This window comes from Aethalodelphis obliquidens, unplaced genomic scaffold (genome assembly GCF_003676395.1).
Source record: "Aethalodelphis obliquidens isolate GAN/ISIS:26980383/991018 unplaced genomic scaffold, ASM367639v1 scaffold75, whole genome shotgun sequence".
In the NCBI taxonomy this organism is placed as follows: Eukaryota; Metazoa; Chordata; class Mammalia; order Artiodactyla; family Delphinidae; genus Aethalodelphis; species Aethalodelphis obliquidens.
In genome coordinates this window covers 8,345,755-8,370,516 of record NW_020838019.1, presented here as the reverse complement: position 1 = coordinate 8,370,516, position 24,762 = coordinate 8,345,755, and the positions used below count along the sequence as shown (strand labels likewise).

Genomic DNA, 24,762 nt, shown 5'->3' with positions numbered 1-24,762 from the left:
TTCATAATCCTCTCCAGGGTATTAACATTTTTTCATGATATCAACACTGACTCTTTGCAGGCACTGATCCAACATGTTCAAATCACTTTACACACTCATTGAACCCTAATAATAGTCTTATGTAAGGGGGGGTGTTGTTATTAGCCCTATCTCACAGATGAGAAAGCTGAGCAACAAGGAAGCCAGGTAACTTTCCCAAGGTCACACAGCTTGTAAATGGTCAAGCTGTCGCCCAAATGCAGGCAAATATCTACAGTTCCTGCTGTTAAGGTATCCACTTCTGACCAAATACACGATCAAAAACAGGCATTGGATGAGGTGTGATAATCATGAAAAGAACAATAAGCAAATACTGAATAGTGTTTTAATTGTTCAGTAGGGTGGGGGGAGAAGAATATAATTCGAAGTTGTGATTTGCTGCTCCCAGATAAGAAGGCACTGGGACGCCTAGTCCATTTTCTACTACTCAGCCCCTAAATGGACGATAAGATAGCTGGAAAGCGCAAAGTGAATTAGCTAGCATTTGTTTTCACAACAGTAGCCCCGGGGCTCTTTATGGGCCTTGGACTTCAGGCGCTAACTGCCAGGATTCAGTCACAACCTCCCCCCACCTTCTCACAAACTCTAATTTTTCTGTAAAAGTCTTCCATTCCTAAAGAATTCTCACCAACTTATCAAATCATCTAAATTTGGTCCTTTGATGGCTCTTCCGTCTGTGTAAGTTTCCTTCACACGTCCATTCTGGGGACTTTTACTTCCTCTCCATTTGTCCTTTGTCACAACTACCCCACGAAAACCCCTCCATTTCTCTCAATTCCTCATCGCTCCCAATAGCCTCCCTACTACAGAGTTCCCAGATCTAAGGTAAATCTCATGATCTGGGCTCTGGTAGAAGTTTTAACACCCCATTTTCCTTGGAGAATGGGGGAGCGATATCTCCCCAGTGCACGGAATGCTGTGGGACTCTGCATCAAAACATCCTGTCTTTCCTAGCAAGCACATGGTCCAAGACCATTTGGACTCTGCCTGGAATTTGAATGATGAACAGCGTTGGAGTTTGCTCACTCTAACAGCAGTGCCCAAGGGAGATGTAGAGCAGCTCCCGCAGCTGGGACCTCTGGAGCTGCCTGCTTTGGAGTATTACCTGGAGGCTGCTTGCTGTCCTCACAACTGATTCCTCCACCAGAGTCTATGCCGACTGCTTACAACTGAAGAATGCTGACTAATATTCTACCTCTAAAGGTCACCGTGATGATGAAATATGATCAAAGATGGGAAGTTAACTGTGAAGTGTTACCCAAATAAAAGGATGTGAATGCATTCTGTATATATACAAAATGATACTACTAAATGAAAAATAGAAGCATGCCAAAATAATTTTCAAAAACATCATACAGGGACTTCCCCGGTGGCACAGTGGTTAAGAATCTGCCTGCCAATGCAGGGGTCACTGGTTCGATCCCTGGTCCGGGAAGATCCCACATGCCGTGGAGCAACTAAGCCCGTGCGCCACAACTACTGAGCCTGCGCTCTAGAGCCCATGAGCCACAACTACTGAGCCTGTGAGCCACAACTACTGAAGCCCACATGCCTAGAGCCTGTGCTCCACAACAAGAGAAGCCACTGCAGTGAGAAGCCCGTGCACCGCAACGAAGAGTAGCCCCTGCTCGACGCAACTAGAGAAAGCCTGCACACAGCAACGAAGACCCAACATAGCCAAAAAATAAATAAATAAAATAAAATAGGCAAATAGACACTTAAACAAAACAAAAAAAACGAAAAAACCAAAACATCATACACCCCTGAGAAGGATAAAAAAATAACCAAAGTAAAACATGACACTTGCTTTACTGAAGAAAAGAGCTAATTATAGTTTTAGGTTCTTCTTTCCTCTCCCTGTCCCCCCTCAAAACCAAGGTCTAGGCTAGAGAAAAATCTCAGGACTTCTTTAAAGACAATAATTACTATGATTAAGGGCCAAATTTTCTATCAGGTCTTTCATTGGTAAACCCAAAGTGACCACTTGCCCAGCTGACCTTATAATCACACAGACAATCTCAGAACAGAAACAGAAATGTCTGGGTTGGAATAAGTTAGCTATGTGTATAATTTTAGGTTTTATGATGAATAAGTCTGTAAAAGTTTTCAGCTTGGAAAGAGTTCTGGCCCTTGCCTTGAGACCATCTGCTAAGCATCAACCTCTTACGTTCTTTATAGGCCTAGCAGTTAACTCAGTTGAAACCAATCTGAAATAAAAAGTCAACCTGGGGACTCCTCTGTCAAGGACAGAACACATGGAAATTCGTGAGGCTAACCCAGGTGGCCTCTAAGACGTGAGAAAGGACTCTGGGAGGAAGAGAGTCTTTCTAGATGATAGAGGGGAAAACACTTGTTGAGGACACAGTGGGATATTCTTCTCAGAGAAAATAAGGAAGAAATAAGAGTAGGAAAGAGGCATGGGGAAGGTCCTCAGCTGTTATGGTGGATGAAGCAGAGACTCAAAGAGCTGTATGATAAGATTCCACATCCACAGCTTAGTAAGTGAGATCAAGTTTTTGTTTTACTTGAGAGCAGATCATGTAAGATTAAAATATGGAAGGGAACATCCCATTCAAATACTAATTAGATAAAGCACGTTTCATCTCCAAAGAACCAAAACACACTTTGGGAATGTACTCTTCCCTCTCCTTTTTGCATATATAAGTGATAAAATGGAATCTGAGTTCTCATAATTCAAACCTCCATTAAGTTCTGCTAGGGATGGGGGACATGGATTTTATTCATCTGCCCCTCAACCCCCCATACTGCTGTGACAATATATGTGATATACAGGAAAACACATAGGGTGGAAACTTGAGACATTTATGATGGTATTCACCTGACACCACCACAACAAAGTAAACTCCATCGGGAAAAGATCACCTAAAATATCTCTGACATACAGAGTGAGAAAATAAGGATGGATCAGAACTTTCTGCCTGGTGAATTGGGATGACTATAGACAGGTGGTGTTTATTTATAAACCTCACTTTGGGGCTCCAAGATGGGGAGGCTGAAAAGAAATAATTTTTAAACTAATTTATGAAATCACCTGCTCTTCAATTTTAATGCTGTTAACTAGGCTGCTTCCAAAGACTTTCTTTTTGCTTAAATGGATGCTTGTCTTTTCTTTATTCTCGGTAGCAATTGTCTTAATCACATTGCCCTCGTGTACATGTCACAGCAGATCTATAAACACTCGTAATAGATGCACTGATTTTCAGATAATACACTTAGAGTCAACACTTGTTTACGAGACAGACCAAGATGATTTCAGTGGGGCTGACAGTACCTTAAATGCCACCTGGATGATCTCCTCTGTGTTGGCAGGGTTGCACAGGACAGCCAGGCCAATTACATACTCTCGGAAGTCGATACTGCCATCATGGTTCTGTGAAAGGATGGTAGAAATCAGTTAGCAGGGCCACTGGTTGAATGACTATTAATCACAGCCCACAAGGTGAAATTCAGACATGCCACGCAGCTCAGCCTCGTCATGCACTGAGCCAATTTGGAAAAATGTTCGCACTGAGATAGAACAGCTAGTGAGTGGCCCACCTATTCCCAACTCAGAAGGAAGAAAAATATATTACTGTTGAGTGATCAATATAAACATTTTATCACTGAGGCTCATTTAGACTGGCTCTATGGCACTCATTGTGGGTTCTTGAGCTCAGCCTTGATGGGAGCCTCTCTGGGAAGCAGGATGGGGGATTTCATCCTAGGTGGGACTGAAGCCTTCATTCCACCATCGATGGTGGGCCTGCCATGATGGCCAACACCAGTGGGTCACTAAGAGACTCTCTCCATGTAGGAGATAGAAGGGAAAGGAAAGGGGCCAATTGAGGCAATAGTCACAGCTACATTCTTTCTCCTTTCTGTGCTTACTCTGCAATAAAGCAGGAGAAAGTAAGCAAACCCGAGCAACTTCAAGGGCCCCTTAGTGATATCGGGCCCTGGAAGATCCTGCACTTCTAAGCCTTGGAAACTAAACCTAATTCGTATGATGTTTATATCTATACACTGCAGCAGGTATTTCTTGATGGTATTATAAAAGAAGGGGTTGATAATTCTAATCCATGCTGACCGAATACAGAGTTTTTCCTACACATGAACTACTCACCTAGATGGGAACACTGAGAAGATGAAATGGGGAGAAAGGAGAGAAAGCTTAAGGAAGAGAGGAAGAAAGGGAGAGACAGGCAAGGCAGAGAAGGAGGGAGGATGGAAGGAAGAGAAAGAAGAGAGAGAACAAGAAGGAAAGGGGAAGAGGAGAAAGGAAAAGTGAGATGGAGAGTGGAAGAGAAAGATGGAGGGGGAAAGAGGAGGAGGAGGAGGGAGAAAGGAAGAGGACAATAAGCTCAATGATTATAATCCCAGGTGTGGAATCATTTTGGCAGCAAGATCTTCATGTTGCCAGATGAACTATGAACTAGTAACAACAAAGCTAAGTGTGATACTTGATAGGTTAGCAGATGTTTGGCACTGATGAGAGCGTAATCTTTAACTGTGACTAAGTGTCTACATTTCAACCATCAAGAGTTCCTCTAGGGCAGGGATTGCCTTCCTCTGTGCTGTGTATTCCCATTGCCTAGCACACACAGGTAGGTGCTAAAAAACGATGCTACCTTTTCCTCACCTACTCTCACCTACTATTGATACTTTGGGTTCACCTTAAGACACTTAGGCAGTGTTTTTCACTGGGGTTTCACAGATGAGCTTGAAAGGGAAGGCTGTGAAGCCTCTGCAAGGGTCTGCCTTTTCTTTTGCTTTTTTGTTTTTGGCTGAGCCACAGGGCATGCGGGATCTTATTTCCCTGACCAGGGATCGAACCCTTGCCCCCTGCAATGGAAGCGTGGAGTCTTAACCCCTGACCGGGGATCGAACCCATGTCCCGTGCAGTGGAAGCATGGAGTCTTAACCCCTGGACCGCCAGGGAAGTCCCAGCCCTTTTTATATGTACATTTTTCTAGGGAAAAAAAATCTTGTAGCTTTCCTCAGCTTCTCAAAGCAACCAAGACTCACTGTCACCATACTACTTTATCTTGCTGCAGGGTGGGAACTAAAAAGGAATAATTTACCTTCACTTTCTCATCGGAGAAGGTAGAAACAGAGGATTCAAGATTTCCCTAAAGTAACAGGGTTTCTTCCTAGGATTTAAAACTCAGGTCATCCGACTTCCATTTTTGTCTGATTACCAGCCTCTAAGACAGCTGTTTTCTGCCTTTCCTTTAATCGACTTTATTGAGGTATCAATTACAGTCAATAAAAAGCATCCATTTTAAGTGTACAGTTTGATGTTCTCTGAAAAAATGCAGACACCAGCGTAACCACCATCACAATTGATGGCTACGATATTTTCATCACCCCAGAAGTTTCAGAGTTTTAAGGGACATAATTTTCCTTGTGCCACTAACGTTTAATTTTCTTCTGTACTATGGAGGGCTGTTGTTCATTAGGCCTTAGAGGCTGAACAGCTTATGGTACCGTGAATATATGCTCAATAAAGGTAAATTTATTCTGCAATTGGTTTTCTCTACTAAGCAACATAGAAGTCTTGAATAGAAGTTCTGAAGTATAATGAACCGGTTTGCAGGGCAGAAGTAGAGACACAGATGTAGAGAACAAATGTATGGACACCAAGGGGGGAAAATGGCGGGGAGGTGGGTGGTGGTGGTGTGATGAATTGGGAGATTAGGATTGACATTTATACACTAATATGTATAAAATGGATAACTAATAAGAACCTGCTGTATAAAAAAAATAAAATTCTAAAATTCAAAAAAAAAGAAGTTCTGAAGTATAGATATAAGAATGACCCATGAATATATTCAATATCCTGTGATAAACCATAATGGAAAAGAATATGAAAATAAGTATATATATGTATAACTGAATCACTTTGTTGTACAGTGGAAATTAACACAACATTGTAAATCAACCATACTTCAATTAAATAAATTAAAAAAAAAGAATGATCTATGGACACTGAAGATATGGTCATAGGTAGTATGATTGGAAATGCGCCTTTGATTTATTGTGAGGCATCCAGTTTTTATCTATATTACCGGACCCTATGTATAATACAGGTCAAGCATTATAGCTTATTTTTCAGATGGAGAAAGAGAAATGTAAAAGACCCTTAGTATTACTGCTATTCACGAATAAAGGTAATATTCTGGACCCCTGGTTTTCTTTAACAGTTTTATATGAGTGGCTTTGACCGACAAAAGAATATTAAAGCAGACTCTTGATACTCAATCACATGAGAAACTATATGTAAGTTTTCATCCTAGTAATGTGAAGGAAAAAAGGCAGCATAGAAATTATTCTGAGAGATTTCATTATAGGACTAATAAAATAATACATTTTAAGGTTCCAATTTCAGAATAATAAAATTTAGAACTGGGAGGAATCTTAGAAATCATCCGTTCAACTTCTTCATTTTTACTAATGAAAAATTGAGATGTAAGTTTTACTTGAGGTCACAAAACTCACTATTGCCACAATGACAATTAACATTTACCTAAACATTTACCTGACTCCCAGTCATTCAAATTAAAGCAGGCAAGTTGATAAAATATATTCAAAAACAGATAATAAAAAAGTATACAGCAAAATACACTCCTTTAATTTTTCAAATTCAAATCAGTCCCATGGTAAAAAATTATTCCTCAAAGCTGTGGTTCTTTCCTTTAAAAACTAATGGAATTCCTCAGGAAGAGTATTACTATTCAAATTCAATAAATTCTCAGTTATCCAGGAGAGTCAGGGAAGAGGTATTCTGTTTACCTCAATATTCTTATTTAGAGCATATTTCTATCGACCTGCATAATTGTATTATCAATTTTCTAGGAATTAAATTGTTTTAATCCACTTAGCATTAAAAATAGACATTTTAAAAAAAGTAATTCTGAAAGCACTTCAAGATTAATACGTACATTAAGTATCAGTGCCCTGCAGGTGCCTCAGCAAATATTTTTTAAGGCCTGACTATGGGTTAGTTGTGCAATATTACTGATGAAATTTCTGATTGAAGTTGATACATAAATCAACTTTTAAATCACATGCACTATTACTCAAAAAATATTTTAAAGGTGACCTTTAAGATGATATACAAATTTTGAATGTTTTTGGACATTTGCTGTTCTTAGGTACAGAACACACAGTTCTTTTTCCTGCTATTATAGGTTACAGAATTCAGTGTATTAAATCAAGACTAAGGTGTTTTTCAAAATCATATGGAATATTTTGAAATTAAAAAATGTAGCTGTATAATTTCACATTTAAACAAAATCATTATTATTTTCAACTTACTACATTGATTGTATTGCTTTTAGAAATTTGAAAATGAGATGGAGTTATAGTAATGAAAGCCCTTCATCTTAGGCTATCAGTAGTCTTCCATGTAGAAAAGGCAACATTTGAAAAAAATTATCAGGTGAATACTCCCTCTTACACTGAAGATGTGCCTTTAAAACACCAACTAAAACAAACAAACAAACAACAAAAAAACCCATTGGATGGAAATTAAGAAATTCAATCACTTGTTAGGCTATTGGTTCTACACAATGCTAAAGGTTTGTTTACTTGGAAAAATCCAGACTTTGGACTAAATTTTCTGGGATCCACTCTAGTGCCTGGGGTTATTTGTCCAATTTTACACAAATTCAGAAAAGAACAAGAGAAACTTAGGTAACTTCAGGATGTTTTGCCCTGTGCATGCAGGAAGAGAATCATAAAAGTAGGTAATCCCTTAACTTGAAGAGCAAGAGAAATACTTAATACCACCCCTAGTGTGAGATAATTGTCTTAACTTTCATAAAACATTTAAAATGAAGTGAGGGGAGAAAAGTGGGGCTACGTTTTCTTTTCCCCAACCATAATGTGGAAAGATTAAATTATAAACTTAATATTCTGAGACCTTAAAAGGTATCTTGGCAGATTTCCCCTTTCCTGGCTATATTACTACAGCCATGCCTAACATACTAGTGGCCATATTCTAAAACAGGGATCCTGATATTAATGTGCGGTTGCAGCCTCATTCTAATATAACCACACCTGTTTTAAGTAGCTCCCAAGACCAAGTTTAAATTACAAGTCCCTTGAGGAAAGCGGATGTGATCTCTGGGCTTGGCTCAATTCAGAATTACACGCATGTGGTATTTCATAAATATTATATGATGGTGATAATGGTGTCCACAGAGGCCAAATGCCAACCTGTCCTATTTTCACTGGGGATTTCTAACAGGCAGCTGAGGGCTGTTAACAGGCCAGTTACATCATTTCAACAGTTACAGCTTTCCTCTAAATGACTCAAAAAGGAAGGATTTATCTTCAAACTCAGGATGATCCTCCAAAGTAGATTGGGAGAGAAGGAATGCATTAAAACCCAGAGAAGCAGGAGGGTAGAAACCAATTAAATAGGCAGATGAACAGAGCACTTGAAAATGCAGCCTCTCTAGCTGAGTCTACTGGCCCGGGATTCCTGGATTCTCTTTGCCCCGTTATCACCACCTGAATCAAAATGAAAAAGCCAAACCAAGGGCCATTCACAAGAAAGGCACAACTACCCCTGCTTTTTGGGTGGCAGTTTCTCCATACTCCTATCTTCTTTTTTTTGGAAGCTGGCAACACTGACTCCTGTGGGGACCTCAGTTTTCAGCTGAGACTAATATGAAAAATACAGTGAAGACAGACTAACCTTAAAGCTGTGGCTGTCAACCTTGGTTGCTCATCAGAATCACCCGGGGAGCTTTAAAAAATACTCATCTCTGAGCTCCACCTCTAAAGATTTGTATTTAACTCATGTGGAGTGGGACTCAGCTCAAGAGCTCTCCCGGTTGATTCTAAATTGCAGTCAGGGCTGAGAACCACTGCAATAAAGACTCAGCAACATTTATATATATTTATACATCTCTCTATCGCTTTACATACCAAATAACTGGTTATGATTTGTGTACATTTTCTTTGTTTACTTTTTTTCCTGTCTGCAGTTTTCAAACAAATGAAAGAATATTCTTTGCTCTGAGGCAGGGCAAGACGTGACAAGAGCTGGCTAACATCAGCAGGGCGTGCCTGATTTTGAAGTACGTGTAAGAGTGATCACTTTGATTCATTAAGGCAACCAGAGACATTTCAACTATAAGTACACTCTTTCATTCCCCAATGCCCTGATTCTCTTTACAATTATATCAAAACAAAACTGTTACATGCTTATTTTGCTAGAGAAAAGGGACTAAAGAATTCTAGATTTTAGATAGTTGTTCCACCATGAAAAAAAATACTACCTTTTATAAAACTGCTTAATTTCACATTTCTGAACCTGTTTCTATACAGTTAAGCAGGTTACCAGGAAAACACTTTTTTTAAAAAAAATGTAATAGAAAGACCTGATGTGAATTAACAGAAAAACAGGTTTTGAATTTCCTGCCTCCTCACCTTTTTTAAAGGAAAAAAATATATCTCCTGAGAGTTTTCTTGATTTATTCCAGGATTTTTTTCAAAATTTCATTCTTAACAATAACAACAACAGCTTTCCTGCTCTTTGGAATTCATTCACCAAATAAGAAATGACCTATTAAAATCTACTCCATTACAGCCTGCCTTGCACTCCCATCACATATATAAGTCCGTATTAATCCTGTGTCTCAGAAAGCCGACATACAAACCACTCAGAACATTTTTCATGAAAAATCTGTTTAATTAAGCAGTAAAGGGCAGCACAAGTTCAGAAATAGGTTGGGTTATGAAAGAACTCGGCAGGAAATGACAGCTTTGGATGGGGTAACCGCAACCGTGCAGAGAGCATGGCTAAGCTTCCAGCACTCCTGTCCCCCGGGGTAGTCCCGACTTAGTGCCCACTTTAGGAATACATGGTCAGCTGCAGCCATTCTTGGATAGATACCTGAATCAGGCCATCTGCATCTCTATCCAGGGATTTGAAGGCACGAAACATGGCATCCAGGCGAACCAGGCAGCTGATGAAGTTGTTAAAATCCATACTTCCATCCTCATTGGCATATCGGCGGACAATCATTTGGTAAAGTTGTTCCTTCAGCTGGAAGCCTGCTGCCTGCAGAGCCCCCCGCAGCTGAAAACTTCCCAGAGACCCAGAATGGTCCCTGTCATATTGCTTATAAACACGCTGCCATTTCTTGATGTTTCTCCAGAGATACTTAAATTCTTTGAAGCCCAGCTTTCCAGTTGTGTCACTGTCCATGATGGACACGATGCTCCGGCAGGTGTCAAGACTAAAGCCGTCAGACTTCAGATCCTTGTGCTTAGACAGGACTTTGTTGAGAATATTCATTAGGTGAGTGGCATCCACTTCCATGTCTGGTCCAGCCAGCTGTGCAAATTGTTGCCGAAACCGCCTAACTTCCTCACTTTCATTGGCCTCCACGTTGGTGAAATGCTGCTCAGTGGGTGGTGGTTCCGGGGTATACTGAGCAGCTGCAGCCTCACCGATAAAATTCACAATTCCTCCAACTATCCCTCCAACATTTCCTGCTCCTCTACTTTTCTGACTGCCTCCTCCAAGAGCTTGTCCAAGACCTTGACCTTGATCTGCTCCTTCCAATAGAGCCTTTACAAGAAACATGCTTTTGGTTTACCGAAAGGGTAAAGGGTAAAGGCTGCTGAAGTCTTGGAGGTGGTATGAGAGAGATGAAATGGAGTCTAAGTAGTTTGCATGTGGAAGAACTGGCTTTTCTGTACTTGCTTGCACTGTACAACACTGTACAACACCCTGGGTGCACCTCCTACCCTAGTTGCCTGAATTCCACTAGGTCCTAGCACCTGCCATTTTTCAGAGGGCGTCAATAAAATACTCCTAAGTTATAGTATGTCTGACAAATTAGAAGAAATCATATTTTTAAGTGTAATATATTAAACTATACATTTCTATATGCTGTTAACTATTTTTAGTTCTCTTTCTCAGCACCTGAAAGATGACGTGGAGTTTCCTAACAGGAGAAGGTAAATGACTCAAGGATATCAAGAATTTCTTTTCTAAGGAATATTTATTTTTAGGGTACAACTGAAGAATTCTGGGGCACTGGAAAAATATTTACCTAATTCTCTTCCTTTAGCAAAGATGTGCAGCATCCAATGTTCTTAAGAAAAACTTGGAAGGGGGATTTTTAAAATGCAGGGTCCCCAGGTCCCATCCTCAGAGATTCTGATTCTGTATAGTCTGCTGTGGGGCTCATGATTTACGTTTTTGGAATCTTTTGGAAGTGTAACATTCACATAGAAAACTGTACAAATCACAAATATACAGCTCAAAGAATTTCATATATATATATATATATATATATATATATACCCATGTCATACACCCCGATCAAGAAATAGAACATCATCAGGACTTCCAAAGGCTCTTCATGCCTCTTTCCAGTTATTCTCCTCTCCCAAGGGTAACTAACCATTGTCCTGACATCTAACACCACAGATTCATTTTTGTACCTTAAATAAATGGAATCATATGGCATATACTTTTTTGTATCTTGTTTTTAAATTTTTAATTAAAAAATTTTAAAATTGTGGTTAAATACATGTAATGTGCAATTTACCATTTTAACCATCTTTTAAAAAATATTTATTTATTTATTTGGTTGCACTGAGTCTTAGTTGCGGCAGGTGGCTCCCTAGTTAGTTGCGGCAGGCGGCTCCCTAGTTGGGCTCCTTAGTTGTGGCACATGGGCTCCTTAGTTGTGGCACATGGGCTCAACACTTGAGTTGCAGCTCGTGGCCTCCTTAGTTGTGGCAGGTGAACTCTTAGTTGTGGCATGCATGTGGGATCTAGTTCCCTGACCAGGGATCGAACCCGGGCCCCCTACACAGGGAGCGCAGAGTCTTAACCACTGTGCCACCAGGGAAGTCCCCCATTTTATAATAGTTTTAGCTCTTATGCTTAGGTCTTTGACCCATTTTCAGTTAATTTTTATATATGGCATAAGGTAAGAGTCCACTTCATTCTTCTGCATGTGGTTATCCAGTTTTCTCAGCACCATTTGTTGAAAAGACTGTTCTTTCCCCATTGAATGGTCTTGGTACCCTTATCGAAAATCATTTGTATGCACACACACAGGTTTATTTCTGGGCTCTCTATTCTATACCATTGGTTCATATGTCTGTCTTTATGCCAGTACCACACTATTTGGATTACTGTAGCTTTGCAGTAAGTTTTGAAATCAGGAAGTGTAAGACTTCCAACTTTGTTCTTGTGCAAGACTATTTTGTCTATTCAGCATCCTTTGAGATTCCATATGAATTTTAGGATGGATTTTCTGACTTCTGTAAAAAAAATTTTTGTCGGGATTTTGATAGGGATTGCATGGACTCTGTAGACCACTTTGGGTAGTATTGACTTCTTAACAATATTAAGAATTCCAATCCATGAACACAGGATGTCTTTCCATTTATTTGCGTCTTTTTAAATTTCTTTGAACAACGCTTTGTAGTTTCCAGTGTACAAGTCTTCTACCTCCTTGGTTGTTTATTCCTATTTTATTCTTTTTAATGCTGCTGTAAATAGAGTCACTTTCTTAATTTCTTTTTCATATTGTTTATTGTTAGTGTATAGAAACACAACTAAGTTTTTTTAAAAAAAATAAATTTATTTATTTTTGGCTGCATTGGGTCTTCGGTGTGGTGCACAGGCTTCTCACTGCAGTGGCTTCTCTTGTTGTGGAGCGTGGGCTCTAAGCACGTGGGCTTCAGTACTTGTGGCATGCGGGCTCTAGAGTGCAGGGTCAGTAATTGCATTGCACGGGCTTAGTTGCTCCATAGCATGTGGGATCTTCTCAGATCAGTGATCGAACCTGTATCCCCTGCATTGGTAGGCAGATTCTTTTATTTATTTATTTATTTATGGCTGCATTGGGTCTTTGATGCTGCGCATGGGCTTTCTCTAGTTGTGGTGATCAGGGGCTACTCTTTGTCGCGGTGCACGGGTTTCTCATTGTGGTGGCTTCTCTTGTTGTGGAGCATGGGCTCTAGGCTCGTGGGCTTCAGTAGTTGTGGCATGCAGGCTTCAGTAGTTGTGGCTTGCGGACTCTACAGCATAGGCTCAGTAGTTGTGGCGCACGGACTTAGTTGCTCTGCGGCATGTGGGATCTTCCCAGACCAGGGATCAAACCCGTGTACCCTGCATCGGCAGGCGGATTCTTAACCACTGAGCCACCAGGGAAGTCCCCACAACTAAGTTTTGTGTGTGGATTTGTATCCTGCAACTCTGCTGAATTAGTTTATTAGTTCTAACAATTGTGTGTGTGTGTGTGTGTGTGTGTGTTGTCTGCAGGATTCTTTTACATATAAGATCATGTATTCTGTGAGCAGAGATAATTTTTCTTCTTCCTTTCCAGCTCATATTCCTTTCATTTCTTTTCTTGCCTAACTGTTTTGGCTAGGGCTTCCAGTACTATGCTGAATAGGAGTAGTGAAAGCAGGCATCCTTTTGTGTTCCTAATCTTAGAGGAAAGGTTTTCAGGCTCAAACCATTGAGTGTGCTGTTGGCTGTGGGCTTTTCATATATGGTTTTTATTATGTTGAGGTACTTTTCTTCTATTCCTAGTTTGTTAAGTGTTTTTATCTGAAAGCATGTTGAATTTTGTCAAATGCTTTTTCTGGATCGATTGAGGTAACTGTGTTTTTTCCCCCTTCATTCTGTTAATGTGGTTTATTACATTGATTCATTTTCATATGTTGAACCACCCTTGCGTTCAAGGAATAAATCCCACTTAGTCATGATGTAAAATCCTCTTTATGTGCTGTTGAATTCTGTTTGCTAGTATTTTGTTCAGAATTGTTGCATCAGTATTCATATGGGGGACTTCCCTGGTGGTGCAGTAGTTAAGAATCTGCCTTCCAGTGCAAGGGAGATGGGTTCGATCCCTGGTCAGGGAACTAGATCCCACATACATGCCACAACTAAGGAGCCCATGAGCCACAACTAAGGAGCACATGTGCTGCAATTAAGTAGCACACATGCTGCAACTAAAGGAGCTGGCGAGCCACAAGTAAGGAGCCCGCCTGCTGCAACTGAGACCAAAATAAATAAATAAATAAATAATTCATATAGGACATTGGTCTGTAGTTTTCTTTTCATGTACCGTTGACACTTGAACAATATGGGTTTGAACTATGTGCCTTCATTTCTACTAGGATTTTATTCAATAAATACATACTACAGTACTACACTTGAGCTTGGTTGAATCTGTGGATGCAGAATCATGGGTACATAGGGCCGACTATAAAGTTATATGGAGATTTTCGACTGCACGGGGTTTGGTTCCCCTAACCCCTGTGTTGTTCAAGGGTCAACTGTACTATCTTTTTCTGACCTTGGTATCAGGATAATGTTGGCCTCATAGAATGAGTTGGGAAGTATTCCCTCCTCTTCAATTTTTGGGAAGAGTTTGAGAAGGATTAGTGTTAACTCTTCTTTAAACATTTGGTAGAATTCACTAGTGAAGCCATCTGGTCCTGGGATTTTCTTTGTTGGGAGTTTTAAAAAAAATTACTCATTCAATCTCCTTACTAGTTAGGTCTGTTCATATTTTCTGTTTCTTCATGATTCAGTCCTGGTAGGTTGTACATTTCTAGGAATTTGTCCATTACATCTAGGGTAACCAATTTGTTGGCATACAGTTGCTCATAGTACTGTTTTATAATACTTTTTATTTCTGTAAATTTGGTAGTACTGTCCTCTCTTTTCTGATTTTGTGTGCCTGGATTCTCTTTGCTCAAAATTACATTTGTGAGATTTTATATATATATATATATATATATATATATATATATATATATATTTTTTTTTTTTTTTTTTGTGGTACACGGGCCTCACTGTTGCGGCGTCTCCCATTGCGGAGCGCAGGCTCCGGACGCGCAGGCTCAGCGGCCATGGCTCACGGGCCTAGCCGCTCTGCGGCATGTGGGATCTTCCCGGACTGGGGCACGAACCCGTGTCCCCTGCATCGGCAGGCGGACTCTCAACCACTGCGCCACCAGGGAAGCCCCAGATTTTATATTTTTAATAAGTATCTTCAGAAGTCAGTCTATGACAGATAGTCCCAGATAATACTTTGAGAAACCTCACCCTTGATACTAGGTAGAGTCAGGGTACAAGCCCTTCAGCAGTCTTTGGAAGTTCTATTGGTAAACTCAGGGAAAAGTGGCCAGGACATAACTAAGTCCTTATATCACTCAGCATTTTGGACCTTAATTTCAATCTGCAAACTGATGATAATAGTATCTCCCCTGCCTACTTCATAATGATTCAATTTCTTTTATTATGTTTCAGGACTTGGACTCAATGTTTAGGAGAGAAAGATGAAAACATCAGGATTGCTGTCCTCAAGGATCAAAGAGACTCACAGAAAACTAGGTGTTGTAACTATAATCTGAGGTCTATTTTCACATTTCTACTATTAATACTAAACTATTACATTTGTATATAATATTCTTTGGTATATCGATTTTATAGAATTTCCATGAAAGACATAAAAGCATTTGATGTAAGGAAAGGAAAACTCAGAGAAGTTAAGCTACTTATAAAAGGTCACACAGCTAATATATTGTATACGATTATCAAACCAATATGGGTGCCCAAAAGGGGAACAATAAGTTCTGCTGAGGAAAGGAAAGGAGAACATTTACCTACAGAAGAGGTAATGTGTAGGCCTGACCATAGGCTAAGTCAGAGTTCTCCAAAAAGACAAGATATATATATATATATAAAGGGGCGGTGTAGTGAAAAGATAGAGGAAGTAAAGCATGTGTGGTATTCAAGAGATAATGAGTAGTCCAGTGTGATGAGAGTTTACTGCTGAGAATGGTGGGAGATAAAGGCAACTCAATAGAATAGAATGAAATTGGAAAGGACTCTGAACTGCCATGTGACAAAGTCTATCTCACAGGTTACTCTGGAAACTACTAAGGCTCAAATATGAAGTCAAAAGGAGATTAAACGTAAAATTACTTTATAAACTGTACAATTCTAGAATTAAATAATGATTATTCTAGCTATTATTAGGGAGAGAATAGTAGCTGGGAGACACTGCTCTGTGTAGGATATGAGAGCAATGTCTCCTGCCACACTTAGTGGTTTATAGAAAACTCTCCATCCACTGGTTTTATGGCACAATGACTCCAATAACTGGTCTCATTGGCACCGTGAAATGGTCTCTGTAAACACCAAAGGCCAAATGTCTTCCTTTACCACACTGAAGAAGCACCACAAAAGGACTTTCTTCCCTTTAGGGGATCACAAGGGGCCATCTGGCCTCAGACAGATTTAAATCCATTCATATAAGCTTCTGAGGAAATTACATGGGCTTTGTTTTTATAATATTGCAAATTAACTTGACAGCATCCATTGTCATATAAAATGTGCCTCCTTATGACCATCTGAAGTGTTTTTCGCTGAAGTTTAAATCCAATTCCTCTCATTTATTTTCTGCTAAGATGGAAAGCATTTGGCTAACAGTTTCTCATAAGCCATCATAGAATAAAAGACTGTTATTAGATTAACAAGCCTTTTCTTCTCTGGACTATTTAATCCCCTAAGGCTATTTATTAGAACATTAATAGGAACTTTGGTTGCTGTCTGGGGGAACTCTACTGTGCAGCTCTGGAGAAAAAGAGTAGAGGAAGAGGCCATATTCAATGGAAAATTTAACCTCAATTTGAGGGGGAAGAGTTATTGAACTTAAAAAGTTAACAGTGACACACGAATGCTACTAGCAACACTATTCATAATAGTTCCAAAGTAGAAACAACCTAAATATTGACTAACAGGTGAATGAATAAACAAAATGTGATAAATTCATATAATGGAGTACTATTTGGCAATAAAAAGGGATGAATTACTGATACAGGCAACAACATGGATGGACCTCAAAAACTTACAATAAGTGATAAAAGCCAGACATGATACTGTATATTGTAAGATTCCATTATATGAAATGTCCAGAAAAGGCAAATCTATACAAGTCTCTATTCTAGTCTTTATTCTAGACCAGGTCTAGAACAACACAGGAGGACTTACTATAGTGGTTGCCTAGGGTTGGGAGATAGGTAGGTGATAGGAATTAACAGTTAATGACACAAGGAATCATAATGGGGTGATGGAAAAACTCTAAAACTGATTTATGGTGCTGGTTGCACAACTTGGTAAATTTACTAAAAAAATCATTGAACTGTATGCTTGAAATGGCTGAATGCTATGATATGTAAAATATGCCTCAAGAAAGTTATTTTTAAAAAGTCCAGAGATGGTTTGTAGTAAAAAGAATACTGAACTAGGAGTTCCCAGTGCTGCAACTAACCAGCTCTGTAGCCTTGAGCATACAACTTCCTCTTTTGGGCTGGAAGCTTCCTGAGAAATGAGGAAGATGGGCAATTTGACACTAAACATCCTTTCAGCTCTAGAATGCTGTGAGTCTAGATCTTCACGTGCCATGAAGTGGTGACTGCAGCTTCATTCTTACCTTGCATTCAGTTTCCTTCTCATGCCCAAGTATTTTTATGTTATATATGACTGTAATTTAATCTTTTTCTTGGGTCTGGTTCTACAACTTTTAAAGACATACTTACATACCCTTATCCTCACTTTGACGTATTGTCTGGTTTTCAAAAGTATTCTGGTAACCTATCAACTATGTTGCTCCTCCAGACAGAACTCCAAGGTGGGGGGACTGAAGCAGGTCTCGAATAACACAGGACACACAGCTCCCGCTGTCAGTGAGGGCTCTCTGTCAAGTGGGGCTTTCACCTAACTGCAACATGATCTGGACCAGACCTTCCTAATTTATTGATGAGAATGTCACGTTGGATGAAATCAAAAACCTTTCTAGAGTCCATATAGATAATATCTATTTCTTCTTCTTTATCATCTTGGACTGTCACTCTGTCATAGGAGGAAATTAAATTGGTCTGACACAATTTGCTCCTTACAAAGCCCTGTTCTTTACCTCTTTATGCTCTTGGAGGAGGCCACTGCTCACTTGTTCCAATAAAAAATCGAGCTTTAATCAATGCCCTCTCCTTTCTGTTTCCTCTAAGTGTCTCCTAGGTAGACTTGCATTGAGAAGCCAAAAAGAAAGCATACAATTCTCATGCTTAAAAGGATATTTCTAGTGTAAGAATACTCAGGGAGGGAAAATATTGCATGGGGGAGTTAAGTCACCATGAGAATTGAAGAAGGAAATGGTCAGACATATAGGCCATCAAACTTGCAGGATGACTGGTACAACTGGATAGGAATGTTCATCTAGCCCACTCAGAAAGTTATAGCTTTCTTCTGTTAATTATATCATATGAGCTTTAGATTTCATATAACAAATCCTGATTAACTGAGATTGGAATCAAGATGAGTTCTTTTCACATGAGCTATGAAATACTAAAGTATACATCAAACCCGAACTGGAAATTTAAAGGATAGAAGAAAGGGGAAGAGGGGGGTGGAGGAGGGATAAATTAGGAGCTTGGGATTAACAGATACACACTACTAGATATAAAGTAGACAAACAACGAGGTCCTAGTGTGTAGCACAGAGAAAAATATTCAATATCTTGTAATAACCTATAATGGAAAAGAATCTGAAAAAGAATATATAAATATAACTGAATCGCTTTGCTGTACACCAGAAACTGACACAACATTGTAAATCAGCTATACTTCAATTTAAAAAATAGGATAGAAGACTTCACTGTTGCAACTATTCACCTCTGGCACTGTATTATGAAAGCAGCCATAGACAGTACATAAACAAATGGGCATGGTTGGTGTCCCAATAAAGCTTTATTTACAAAATAGGCGTCAGACTGGATCTAGTCTATCAGCTGTAGTTTGCTGACTGTCACCTGCTATATTTCCTAAACTGATGAAAATAAAGCATGCTGGTAAAATTTAAGGACTGATCGAAGGATTGCAGTCAAGGCTTATAGCCACCATCGTTCCACATCTGATTTAAAGGGGGTCATTCTGAATCTTTATTCTCACCAAATCTGTCTACTTCTTATTGACATCCTCCCCATTTCTAACTAGTGGTATATCATTCATCTTCACAAATGAGAGAGACTGATTTCTAATCACTCAGCTATAGTCTGGCATGAGCTCACTCTCTTTTTACCAAAACCATTATGCACACAACAGACAACAGGCTAAGAAAATTTAGATAGTTGGTTACTATTTCCATTCTCTAAAAAATGTGAAAACTGTTCTGATTTTTCCCATTTCGGCCTTCTAACTGGTACTTGGTTCTTCTGGCATTACTATGTCCTTTGTTTAAATATTAGAACAGGAAAGTGTGTGTATACTTTAGCACTTTGACAATCCATCATTTTTGGCTATTCTGGAGATCTTTTATTACTCTTTTGCATTGTGTGGAATGAATGCGTTTCTTTATCCGAGTTCTTCCTGTCTGCCCTGTTCTTGGCATTAGTTCAAGTGTTAAACCATGAGCAAATAATGAGCATATAATAACAAGCATCCTTGCTTGCCCTTCCCTGTTAGAGAAGGTAGGGTGCTGTATTATGCAGATTTTCAAGCTGAGAGTTAGGACAGGGCATTTATGTGGCTTAAGTGACTGAAAATAAACAGAGAAATCTTTCTGAGTGGGGTGGATTAACTTTTCTATTCAGTTGTACAAATTATACTGAAAGTTTAGGACCAAATGTCCCACAAAGTCAAAAACATTTACAATCCTGCTCTTTGCTGAAAAAAGCCTGCTGATCCCTGAAATATAGCTTCACCACCAGCGAATATACATACCGTTATGGTGATGTGTGCCAGATGGAACATGACCCTGAATGTATCATGAGATGTAGTGCAGATGAGATGACTTGCCACTAGTAAGAGGTAAGAGGCAGAGAACATGGTATACTGTCAAACTAGCAACAAAGATGATATGTGTGCTGCAATATTTGAGGACTTTGTCTCATAGGTATGTAAGATACTGCTGGCAGGGCAGCACATGGCTCTGCTCAGTAACACAGCGTTGAAGAATGAATGAAATAAGGTGATGCTGTGTAGATATTCTTATAACTGTACAAATGACTGTGTTATAATTATTTCTGACTTAGCCAGTGTTGTTTCTCAGTCCCATTAAGTGTATTTAAATGCCTTCAAGAGTGTTGGCAAAAAAATCTAGTCTTGAAAACTGAATTATGAATATAAAAAATGTTGAGAAGCCACTGTTTTAAACTACTGTCTCAGCTCTCAACTGTCTCTAACTCATGTGGACTTTTAACTAATCCCTATCAGCCTCTGATTCAGAGAGTTCAGTGTACATTTGGGAAAATAAAGAAGCTGAATGAAACCTAAAGATGAAAAGGGTCTTCTTTTCCTTTTTTTCAGAGATGAGACCTCTCCACAAAAAACTATCCTAATCCAATGAGCCATGCTATGCTTTGGATCATGACTGCCACATTTCTGTTGCACCTTGAAATCACCTGCCATCGCATATCTGACAATCTACAAGAACACATCAGATTGTCAGAAGAAACTGAATGGACAGCACATTTTCTTTTTTTTAGGACAGACTGAGATGAAAACCATTATGAAGTTTTTGCAGACTTGCCAGGAATGTATGTGGGAAGAAGGAGTAAGGGAACATGGAGAGATATACAGATCTCTTCCCTTCCCCAAAATACCAACCACAATTGCACCAGACTTGGGGAGAGATTGAGAGAAGAAAAGAAGGAAGGGGAAAAGGAGAATAAAGTGGGAAAGGCACATGGGAGGAGCCCTCTGCCCTGCAAAAATTTATAGCTACTGAAATGAAAGAGCAAGAGGAACATCCCACCCTCTCTTTCCCACCCTTCTTCCTCCCCCACCCCTCATAAGTATTGAGTTTAGCAAGATAAGCTACTCAGAGAGAAATAAACTATGACGTTACTGAACTTCTTTGTCTTTTCCGTGGAACATTTCCCAGCTAAATCCCTCCAAGAGAGCATGGAAGTGGGGATATGCACAGGGTGTGGCAACGATTACATAATTCAGCTTCTCAAAACAAAGCAAATCTTCACAGGCACAGACATGCAGGTATGTTAAAAACAAAAAAAAAGGAAAGCGAGAAAGACAGAGAGACAAAGAGAAGAGAAAAGGAAGAGGTAAAGAAAGGTCAAATGCATTAGTTGTTAATTCTCCAGATTATTTTCTCTACCTTCCAGTATGTTGGAGATCAAAAGTGTTTTAAAGACCAACTCGTGGTCTATATCTAAAGCTAAGTCTATACACTATACAAAGAAGTGAAGAAAACTTAACAGTTACAATTGGTACGTGAGCCGATTGAAGCAGTCCATGCAGAAGTGTGATTGACCACACTGGCCACAAAAGCTCACCAGTCTCCAAACTGCTTGGAGCTAATTGTATTCTTTCGTTCAGAGTGAGTCAATCTGGCTAACTAGGGCTTATTGTAATCCTTGGTTTACACTCCCTTCCCCACTCCCAAATCTTACCACATATCCCAGTGCTATAGAAACAATGGGGCCACTGGCAGGTATCATCAGTCATCAAAAGACAGAACTGGTGTCAAAGCAATCCTGTTATTGCTGTTATGACAGTTTGACACCTGAAAGACAGGGCAACTTCTATGGAGACTATTTTTTTTTTTTTTTTTTTTTTGCGGTACGTGGGCCTCTCACTGCTGTGGCCTCTCCCGTTGCGGAGCACAGGCTCCGGACGTGCAGGCTCAGCGGCCATGGCTCACGGGCCCAGCCGCTCCACGGCATGTGGGATCCTCCCGGACCGGGGCACGAACCCGCGTTGCCTGCATCGGCAGGCGGACTCTCAACCACTGCGCCACCAGGGAAGCCCTCTATGGAGACTATTTTTAATCTTGATTAAAAATCCTGATGAGCATAAAGTCTATGATGTGCTTTGAACTTCCCTCTTGGTCCCTGTTTCATGTCACTTCCCATTTCCCCATCTCCTGTTCTTATTTGTATGTCCCTGCCATATTCCTTCCGTCACCAAGTTCATATTTATAGGAACTTTATTTAAAATTGCTTGCATGGTTTCCAGAGCCATACTGAAAAATGCTATACAAATCTCACAGAAATACTAGTAACAGTACAAGTGAAAAGTGCCTGTATTTTCCCAACTTGCACTGTTACATACCATAATTTACATCTCCTTTTCCCTAAATCTTCATTACACTTTAAAGTAGCACCATTGCAGTGACACATTACCATTTCACGGACAAGGAAAAAATATTTGTATGCTGCAACAAGCACAGAAGAGAGGCTTGTGCACTCCATACGGAAGAAGGTTGCTTACCTGCATCATGTTAAAGAATAGTTCATCTAAGGGACTTCCCTGGTGGCGCAGTGGTTAAGAATCCACCTGCCAACGCAGGGGACACAGCTTCGAGCCCTGGTCCGGGAAGATCCCACATGCCGCGGAGCAACTAAGCCCGCGAGCCACAACTACAGAGCCCACATGCCACAACTACTGAAGCCCGCACACCTAGAGCCCGTGCTCCACAACAAAGAGAAGCCACCACAATGAGAAGCCTGCGCACCGCAACGAAGAGTAGCCCCCGCTCGTCGCAACTAGAGAAAGCCCGGGCCCAACGAAGCGAAGACCCGACGCAGTCAAAATTAAAATAAATTAAAAAAAAAAAGTTCATCTAAGAGAATAAGTCACAGAATAAGTCATTAGGAATGTTAGTGACCTCTGGGTAAGAAGAAAAAGAAAAGCTCTGTCCTGGTTTCTGTCAGCAGGCTATAATTTCTTTGTAAAATATCTTTTCCCAGTGGTTGATAGAGACCTGGGACTTCTGGTGCCAGCCAGGATGGAATGAGCTTAGTTTAGCCTATCTCTCCTTCTCACTACAATTAGAAACTCTGATCGAAATACAAAAAGCACTACCTCTGGATAAAATACCATGGCAGGAGGAACTTGAAAAACAACCAGATAGGCCTGAAGGCAGCAGGATGAAATTATTAAATTGTTGAAAGTGAAGAACTCTATACAGAATTCCATATATGTACAACAAAAATATCCCTCAGGAATGAATGTGAAATAAAAAAGATAACAATCCTAAGTATTTACCCAACCCTAAGTATTTACCCAAGTAAAAGGAAAACTATATTCATTCAAAAACCTATACATGAACGCTTAGAACAGTTATATTCATAATTGTCCCAAGGTGGAAACAAACCAAATGTTCCTCAGTTGGGGAATGGATACACCAAGTATGGTACATCCACACAATGGAAGACCATTCAGCAATAAAAGGAGACAAATTACAGATACATGCAATAACGTGGCTGAATCTCAGGTGCGTTATGCTGAGTGAAAGAAGCTGGACTCAAAAGGATATACTAAATGATTCCATTTGTATGGCATCTGGAAAAGGCAAACCTATAGGGATGGAGTGATTGCCAGTGGTTAAAGGTGAGGGAGGGGCTTGACTATAAAAGCCTAACTACAGGGAATTTTTTTTTTTGCAATTGTATTTCTTGAATGTGGTGGTAGTTACATGCCTCTATGCATTTGTTAGAACTCACAAAACTGTAACCAAAAAAGTAAACTTTGCTGTCAACTTTATATATTAAAAAACAAATTAAAAAGAGAGAACTTGAAATCTTGATGCACTTTTCCTAAGGAAACTTTGACATTTCAATTATCTAACTCCATGTACATACATATTCGTAAGCAGAAAACTGAATCCCCAATATAAGGACTAACAGTCAAGCTTTAATTGAAAACTTTGTTATAAATAAACTAAAATCGATTTGGTCTTCGGATGTTTTGGGGGAAGTCCAGAAACCTTCAGGATAGAATAGTACCACCCGTATCATCAATGTATGATTTTGACATAAATATTAAAATTCTTGCTAGTTATGTAAACCTTTCCAATTCCATACACAAATATGGGCATATGGTCACAATATTTATTTCTGACCTGGTGTTTAAAATAAATAGACACTATCATAACTGTTGCCACACACACACACACAATTATTATTATATTACTATTATTATTACTACTACTACTACTGCTACTACTACTATTAAGCTGAAAAACGAAATCATGCAATTAAACAATGGGCTCAGGCTTGCTTCTTCTAACACTGACCTAGCAAGTTTTTCTAATGCCTGCCATACTGATTTATACCCTGTGGGGACTCGTGAAATAAAAATATTTGCGTGTTAAAGATTAAACTTTAACCTACCCTGTCAAAGAGCGCAAAAAGTTGTCTCAAGACATCTGAAACAGGCAGCTTCAAATACTCCGCAAATTCTTCAATTCCGATTCTTCCTCCTTTAGAGGAACTTGCAATAGCGGCATATTCATCCAAATGCTTACGAATTCCATCCCAATCTAATCTAAACAAAGAGTTATGAAGATGTATTAGCGTTTTACAATCCACATGGACATTTTGTGAGTTTTGTTTTATTCATCTGTCTGAGGGAAAAATATATTCAGTGTTACATTTGAAAAGGAGAAGAAAACGAATTTTTAAAAATTTTTTTTTGCGGTACGCGGGCCTCTCACTGTTGTGGCCTCTCCCATTGCGGGGCACAGGCTCTGGATGCGCAGGCTCAGCGGCCATGGCTCATGGGCCCAGCCGCTCCGCGGCATGTGGAATCTTCCCAGACCGGGGCACGAACCCGCGTCTCCTGCATCTGCAGGCAGACTCTCAACCAGTGTGCCACTAGGGAAGCCCCAAAAACGAATATTTTAAGGCACACTTTGAACATGGA

General features: G+C 39.7%; 2 protein-coding genes across 3 annotated transcripts in view; both read right to left on the bottom strand.

The window, feature by feature from the left end:
* Positions 1-24,762, bottom strand: part of LPCAT2 (lysophosphatidylcholine acyltransferase 2) — a 64,178-nt gene that overhangs the window by 7,078 nt on the left and 32,338 nt on the right. For both annotated transcript variants that reach the window (XM_027092267.1, XM_027092266.1), the window contains 2 exons: positions 24,231-24,384; positions 3,332-3,430 (listed from right to left, as the gene is read on the bottom strand). In XM_027092267.1, coding sequence (XP_026948068.1) covers positions 3,332-3,430; positions 24,231-24,384 — 253 coding nt within the window. The remainder of the gene's footprint in view (positions 1-3,331; positions 3,431-24,230; positions 24,385-24,762) is intronic.
* On the bottom strand, positions 9,722-10,734 carry CAPNS2 (calpain small subunit 2). The gene has a single exon (XM_027092269.1). It carries the CDS (start codon positions 10,640-10,642, stop codon positions 9,905-9,907), a length of 738 nt encoding a protein of 245 aa, XP_026948070.1. The 5' UTR covers positions 10,643-10,734; the 3' UTR covers positions 9,722-9,904.